The sequence below is a fragment of the Poecilia reticulata genome, linkage group LG16 (assembly GCF_000633615.1).
Source record: "Poecilia reticulata strain Guanapo linkage group LG16, Guppy_female_1.0+MT, whole genome shotgun sequence".
NCBI lineage: Eukaryota > Metazoa > Chordata > Actinopteri > Cyprinodontiformes > Poeciliidae > Poecilia > Poecilia reticulata.
Window position 1 is genome coordinate 11,185,056 of NC_024346.1, and position 8,251 is coordinate 11,193,306.

Sequence of the window (8,251 nt, forward strand, 5' to 3'; positions counted from 1 at the left end):
CTCTGTGGGAGCAACGCTGTCTGATTTTAGTGGAGCAGCTTTCGTGTAATTTCCTGCCTGTTTCACAGTGACTGACAACATGTGCCTGGGGAATGAATGACTGACTGGTTGATGTTGTCTTGTCGACTACATCATCACACAAGTATGCTGAGTGTTTGTTACAGGATCCAGCAAACAGTGACTCAACACCGAGTACCATTGTCTGAATACCTGGGATTTTTGTTTCTTTAACCCATGGAAGGAAGCTTGAAAGCACAGGACAATAGACAAATAAAACATCTCAAAATGTTGGCCCACTTCCACATCTTCTTCTCAGTACTCTTGAGGATTGCCAGAAAACATTTTGGCTAAAGGGTACAGCTAACTAAATATGAAGCAGCCACCCTTTAAAAATATGTAGTCAACTAGGTGTGGCCGTGTTAAAACCTCGACGTCTACGACTTGCGTTCCATGAATGTCAACATAATTGCAGTTTATTTTTGCTCCAGTCCTTCGTAATATTTCACAGTGTAATTAAATGTGTTTGTTAAGCCTGTGTTGCCTAATCACAGTCTGCATATTTGTGTTTAAGAGATCAGGGGAACCCACTGACACTGAGTTCCTCCTCTCCCAAATATTTTATTGTGGATCTTTTGGATGTTTTTATTTAAATAACATATTCACACACAGTGCAGGTTAATTTAGCAACCTGCAGCTTCAAATGGGTACAAAAAGTATGAATTAATATTTTAACAGATTATTATTATTCTTTTTTTTTTAGAAAAGTTGGGTACTGTTTTGTTAAAAAATAAATAAATAAATTTAAAAAAAGGAAATACTGATAAATTTTATGTCCAGGTAAGAATTTACAAAGAGTGAAGTTGGAAAAAAAAATAAACAAAAATACATCAGTCTTGCATCTAAATCAAGAGCTGTTCAGTAGATTTTGGAGAAGTCGAAGTCAGATCGAGTGACGAGTGAACTCACTTTCAGTTTGTTTTAGGTCTGGACTTTGACTGGGCCACTGTAACACACGAGCATATCTAATCAATTCCAAAGTAACTCTGGCTGCATTAAGAGATTCTTATCCTGCTGGACGTTTAACCTCCACCCCAATTTCATGTCGTCTGCGGCTTCTAACAAGTTTTATTCCAGAATTGTCTCCCGTTTAGCTCCATCCACTTTCCCAACAACTCTGACTTTTACTTCCCAGCTGAAGAAAAGTTCACCCACAGCATGATGGGTCCACCACAATGTTTCACAAGAAAATGTTTGAAATGCAAAATGTGCAGTTTTCCTCCACACTCAGTCTTTCACTGTGGGTCAGAAAGTTCAGTTTTGGTCTTATCTAACCAGAGCACCTTCTTCCACATGTTTTCTGCATCCCCAACAGCCTATTGGAAGCTGCAAACAGGACTTCCTATGTCTTCCTTCTCTCCGCTCCCCAATGAACTCTAAGCAGATTTGAGCCGTCATTGTTTTCCACATAACCTGCAGTTTGAGATCACACGGGGAATGTTTTAAAATATAAAGCTTATAAAAAGGCAAATTCTACGTTTTTTTATGCATTATTTGCTTAAAACTTCCACTACAGATATGGAGGACCAACAACTGTTTTTAATTTAAATTATGTCAGTTTTGGTCATCCATAAACAGAATGGAGATAATTATAAAAGCAATAAAATTTTTACATAGTTCTTCCTATTGATCACTATCATGAAAAATACAAATTTTTCATTCAAGTTCTAAAATAAAGGATGCTTCATTTCAGTACATGTTTACATTACCTCTCTAAAAGGTATTTTTGTTCTAAAACCCAATAGGATATTCAAAATAACAATAAAACAAAAGAATTGCTCTTTAGAGGTGGTCCATGTCTTGGTAGGTTTGATATTTTAACTTTTGAACAGAGCTCTGTGAGATGTTCAGACCTGGGATTATTATTTTATTCTATAAACCTGACTTCAGAGTAATGAAGTCTGAATGTAATAACACAGAGCACTTTTCAAAGTTTTATTTCTTGAAACTTGTGTCTCTTTTGCACTACTTTTCCATGTTCTATTACAAAAATGTTAATAAATGCATCTGAGTTTGTGGTTTTAACATAAAAAAACCAACAAAAAGTGACAATGTGGTTTTGGGTGTTATTAACAATGAATAATAACAATACATACATAACTGATGATTTTACAACTTTATTGTTCTTTCAAGTTTATTTTTATATCTAGGCCACTTTTCATTAAATGAAGGGGAATCAGGAAAATCACCTTCTATGTTAAGGGACAATGCAATGTTCTAATGTTTTACCCCAGAGGTCTCTTTGTTTAGTCCACCATGTGTTTCCGCAGGACAAACAAAACTGTTATTTTAGAGATCATCATGGAAAAATGTCTAAATATACTTTGTCTTTTGTTTTTTTTATATATAATAAATGTCTTTTGACCTCACCAAAGGTGATGATGTAGTGAAAGAAGCCTAACTCTGGCCTGAAACAAATTTTTTTTATTAGGGTCAAAAACATTCAATTTGATCCATCTTGTTTCTGCAAAGTTGCTAAAAATCCAAAAAGTAAATTTTCTTCCCGTCCAATACATACAAATTTGTAGACTTCAAAACATGTAAAAACAAATTTGACATAGTGGAAAACAAAATAAGGGAAACGCTGAGAATGGAAAAGAAACCCAAAGAAAAACAAAAATCAAATTGCAGTGGCAGGGTATTAAAAACAAGGGTGCACTAAGTGCTCTGTTCAATTTAAAATACATTTGATGGAAAAAAAATTAGCACAAAAATACTCAACCTGATCAAATTGTGTACATTTTACGAATGTACCTCAACGTTTTAAAAATAATAAAGTGCAAAAAACAAAACATCAAGGGATCCTAAAGGGATAAATATATATTTGATTACGTTAAAAACAGACTCTGACCTAAATAAAGTCATTACGCACTGATTTAACAGCGCTGTGATACGTTTGAGTGCCTTCAAACTATCCGGAAAACCCGGTTTAAACCAGCTGCGGCTCTTCTCTCTTACCAGTAAGAGAGAGATAAAAAAAAAACCTGTCGCGTCACTTCCTCAGTCCATGCCCATCCCTTTGGAAAGGAGGAGGAAAAAAAAAGAAAAAGAAAAACTCACACAGGCATACGACGGCGAGAAAAGAGCGAGGGAAAAGTTGGGAAGGAGGAGAGGAAAGCGAAAAGACAAATGAAAAAGGTGGACACTGCAGCGGGAGCCAAGAAAAAAGAAAAACAAACAATTTGAAGTAAGTTTTTTTTTAATCGCTTTCAGTAAATCTTGGTTAACTCAGTCGATAAGCGGAGTTTTGTGTTGATTCAAACGTTTCTCTTAATACATTTAAGACCCATTCTTCGTGCTTTAGAATCGGTGTATGTAATTTTTAGATGTTTTTAAGTGTTAGGAAACTTAAAAAGCGGCAGAGGGCTGGGCCTTGAAGCCCCCTCTACTGATATATTAACTCACTCAGTCCCACTCCCGCTTTACACTACAGAGTCCGTCAGTTATTTTTAGGTTATTAATTATAAGAAAGATATAAGTTCAAGTTCACATCTACAGTTTTAACTAATTTTTAAGCTATTTTAGGGGTTTACCTCCGTTTTTTCATGACTGTAAAACGTTTAGATGTCTTCTATTTTGTAGAGAAGGTTACAGTCTTGTTTTTGTCTTCAAGCAGCCCTGAGGGCAGAGAAAAGTATGTGCTAACGCTGCACAGTGTGCTTCAAGTGCAAGTCTCAGCATGGCCTTCACAGCCGGACCACTGCCAAAAGGCTCATAGGTTTCCCATACTGCATTACACAACTCAGCCGCGTCTTATCAGGAAGTGTCTGTGTGTTATGTCTCATTTAGCTCGGTCTTCTTTCCCCTTATTTTTTCCTTCTCCACCCACAGTTTTCCCCTCATAAGCCATGCCACTCCACAAACCATCCCGGGCCCACCGCCTGGACCCCACCATGATCTCCGCCCCCCTGGGGGACTTTCGCCACACCATGCACATCGGCAGGGGAGGCGACGCCTTTGGAGACACCTCCTTCTTGTCCACCGCTGGTCCCAGTCCGACCACTTCCGAGCTGAGTGGTTCCGGGATCTTGCCGGTTGCTGACCCGGAGGTGGCGGTGAACCACGGCCACCTTTGGGAGGATGCTCCACAGAGCCCACAGCTCCAGCACTCGGAGTCCGTGTCTTCCTTGACCATGGACCTGGACCTGGATCTGGATCTGGGTCCGTCTATTCTTGGGGACGTTTTAGGGGTGATGGACAGTTTGTCGCTGTGCTCCAACGGGGAGGCCATGCTCAGCCCAAAGAGTGACACATCGGTGGTGGAAACGAAGGCAATCAGGGGGAATGTGGAGATGTCCGTGAACGGGAACGGCTTGGATGAAGACGGCAGGATACCAGACGAAAACGGATTGAAGTCCAGGGGGCTGAAACCCAAGGTGAGGTTCAGTGACAAACGAGAGGAGATCATCCGCCAGCCATCTGAAGAGGAGGAGGGTCAAACCTATGACCTCCACGACGACGAGGATGATGATGATCAGCTGGGATGCCACAGCCCGGCGAGAGACGACAGCGGGAGGAGGAAGAGTCCGGCGGGAGAACCCGAGTTGAGCAACCACAACGCAGATTTGCCTCCCAGTCCTTCTTCATCGCACAGCTCAGAGTCGAACGGGGTCACCGAGCTGGACAGGAGGAGGTCAGAGGGCGTCCACTCAGAGACTGATTCAGAGGAGGATGAGGAGGAGGAAGGACGGGGCTACTCGTTTGAAGATGAGTCCGATGATGAAATCGGTCTATAGGGGACAGGTATTCACATTCCATGTGAACAGTTTGAAAATACAGTCGAAGCCAGATATTTACATACACCATGACAAGAAACATAACCTCTTTTCTCACCGTCTGACATTAAATCAAACCATTTCGTTCCAGTTTTAATAACTTTGGTTGATAATAATGGCTTTTATGAACAGCCATGTGGAGATTTTGACCGAAGCTGTTCAAATTAGTATTATAATTCACAGTGAAAACGGTCCCTGGATCAGCTTAGGGTATGAATGCGCTATACAAAACATGTTTATTACATTTTTTGCACAAAATCATTCTTAGATAATGAGATTTTAGTCTCATTAGTTCTGTCTATTTTGAGCAGAATGAGCTGTTTTAGGGCCTCTTGTCGCTTTAAATCTGCTGGCCACACCCCCCAAAAATCAATGTTTACACATACGTGAAAATGGCGGAAAACGGATGCGCAACTATTCAATAGTGCAACTTTGAAAAGCAGAAGTGGAGCCTCCTGTATAACCAATGAGAATGCAACAAGCGGTTTCTGGATGGTAAGTCGACAACAAAACACTTGTCTTTTCCAGCAGCCATTGTACAGCGCATATAGCTGTAAACCCAGCTGACCAAAGGTGTTGGAACTCAACTTGAGTTGCTAGGCAATAGGCTGGTTTTGGCAGGGGTTGCTAGGTAACGGACTTTGCTTCACTGGGGTTGCTGAGGGTCTGTAGCCACTGATTTGTGACGTTACATTGAGAAGATTTTGAAACAGCAAATTTTTTAGACATCAGGGAACATTAACGTTTTACTGGGCGTTTTTTTTAAGTGCTTAGGCTCTTTTTAGAAACAGTCGAGACCAAAATAGAAGTACAAAATGTGAACCTTGCGTAACAGTTCCCATTTAAAGAGCTAAATTATAGTTTGCCAAAGCCCTGAGGGATAAAGAAACTAATCTTTGTAAAAATGTCCTGTGGTCTGATGAAACTAAAATTTAAACGCTTGGCCCGAATGAGCATCGTAACGTATTACAGAAGAAGGTGGAAGCTTGCAAGCCTGAATTGAGGAGGTGACAGTATGATGTACGAGTGTTTACTGGAGGAGGGACTAATCTATAAAATAGATGTCATCATCATGAGAAATGAACGACATGTGGAAACATTTAGGCAGCATCTCAAGACATCAACCAAAAGGTCAATGCTTGGGAACAAATAGGTGTTTCAAATGAACAATAACCGCCTAATTAAAAAAAACAGGCTGAAAGAAAAGAAAGTTAATGCACAGGAGTGGTCATCACAAAGCCATGATTGTATAATTAGTGGGATGAGCTGAAAAGGTGCAAGCCTCAGTTACACCAGTTCAGTGAGGAAGAATGGGCCCAAACTCCAGCAAACTGCTTGTTTAAAGAAACCAAATACTGAAGAAATGTATGCAAATGTCTGAATCTGAAGCGGAAAAAAAACGTCTAGTCTGATTTAATGTCAGATAATGAAGGAAAAAAAGTTTGTCTTTGTCCAGCGTCTGTAAAAAGATCCGGTTTATACTGTATTTACAACACATTCCTTAATTTACCACTTTACAGCTGAATGGGAAGCAGAAACAATCTGAATGTAAAGCTAAAATAAACCAACGAAGGCGCACAAGTTAACATGTTGCTCAACTGGAAAATACGGTTTAAACAAAGGTAACAAGACTTTGTATCATCTGCTCACTCAAACAGCGGAGAGTTTGTAGCACTTTGATCCGCTTCATTCAGCTGGAAACTTTGCTGCCAGACTGAAGCTCTGTGGAAAGTTTGATTCAGGATAAATGGATCAGGTTGTTATGATTAAATCTACTCTTATATCCAATTTATAGTCTGTACGCAGTCGGCGCTGTGTTCACGGGCCTTTACCTATATGTGCCTTAAAGGGACTTGTATCCTTTGCCTTATTGTACTCCATACTGTGCTATATCCTTATTTGTCCTGCATCGCATGTTTAGAACAGCCTCCTTGCCTTTAGCATTGCAGCCCACAGAGGCGTTGTTGATAATGAGTTACTGTGAATTTGTCACATTCCATATCTGGCAATGTGAGGTTTTCTGGTTCTGACCAAAACCACATCTGAGATGGTTTTATTTTTAACTCCCCAAGCTGTCCTTCAGGCTGTAGCAATGGTATCTTTTTTTCTAGTTAGAGGAAGACAATCATGGGATTTAAAGGTCACTCATAAATCAGGACAAACTGTATTTTTGTACTTTTTGCTTGCGTAATTTTCTCGGCTTAAATGCTCGTTGCAAAAATGCTGTAAAAGGGAGATACCATTTTACCTTTCTGCTGAAAATGCTGGTTTAAAAAAACCTGTGAAATGTCACCCTGTGGTTTAATAAAACATTACAGTAAAAATAAAGTTATTATTGGCACCAGCTTTGACTGCCTCTCTGATGCAAGGCTTGGGTAATATGAGGGTTTGAGATGCTTTCTCAAACTGCTCTACACTTTATTAGGAGTCAGCTATTTTAATTAGGCACTTTGACTGGGGTGGCTACATACCAGGTTTCCTGCCACAAAGAAAGGAAAGGCCTTGTAAAGTGTTACCTCCAATTAAAAATGAACAGTTATGTAACTTTATTTGTAGTGCAATGTGATGACGGTCATCACATTGCGCCACAAAACAATTTTCTTCTCTTAAATGATTCTTGTGTTCTTATTTTAGTGCAGCACCTTAAATTATTCACTCAGTTGTTCCTCATTTTGTCACATTCAGCATATTTCATTGAGCTGTTGATCAACAAAAGTCGTGCGCGAGTGAAATGGAAGGAAAATGATGCATGATTTTCTAAATTAATAAAAATCTGTAATGTTTAGCGTGTATTTGAGTTTATTACAATACCCCTGAATAAAATCCAGTGCATCTAACCACATCAGAAGTTGTTCAGCACTCCACCTGTGTCCAGTTTAATCTCAACACAAATCCAGCCGTTCTGTGAAGAGCTCAGAGGTTTTTTAAGAGAACAAACACAGCAGACGGGTCAGGCAGAACGTCGTGAAGACGTTTAAAGCAGAGTTAGGTTAGAAAAATAAAAACAAGACACTTCTGGAAATCGTGGATGAGCTGCAGAGATCCACAGCTCCGGTTGGAGAATATGTTAACACAAGTCTGCAGCCGAGGTTTTTGTTTTTTTCTTACCAATTTTCTAAATATATCTGCATAAAGTTTCTACAACAAAATAACACATAGTGCAATAATTTATTTTCCTTCTGTCTTTTTTAATCAGTCAAAATCCTTTTATATTCTCCGTTTTCCACAGTGCAGAAAAAGTATTTCTGCTTCAAGGTTTTTCTTTGAACTCCTGCAAATAAAATAGTTATTTAATTTGACCATAAAACAAGACGAGCTTCAAATGTGAACTTCAAGGCCATGCTGATTTAGTGGCTCTATACAAATGTTATTAAAAGCGAGGACAGAAATGGCTCCCTGGATTTGTAAAGGTAGCTGAT

General features: G+C 39.5%; 1 protein-coding gene across 1 annotated transcript; it reads left to right on the plus strand.

The window, feature by feature from the left end:
- The first annotated feature begins 3,093 nt into the window (after positions 1 to 3,093).
- Positions 3,094 to 7,617, plus strand: cdc42ep5 (CDC42 effector protein (Rho GTPase binding) 5). Its single transcript, XM_008431571.2, has 2 exons — positions 3,094 to 3,244; positions 3,889 to 7,617. Exon 2 carries the CDS (start codon positions 3,906 to 3,908, stop codon positions 4,791 to 4,793), a length of 888 nt encoding a protein of 295 aa, XP_008429793.1. The 5' UTR covers positions 3,094 to 3,244; positions 3,889 to 3,905; the 3' UTR covers positions 4,794 to 7,617.
- Positions 7,618 to 8,251: the final 634 nt, after the last annotated feature.

What these genes read in the sequence shown, in the direction of transcription:
- cdc42ep5 (XM_008431571.2), top strand. Translation starts at nt 3,906, where the DNA reads ATGCCACTCCACAAACCATCCCGGGCCCACCGCCTGGACCCCACCATG.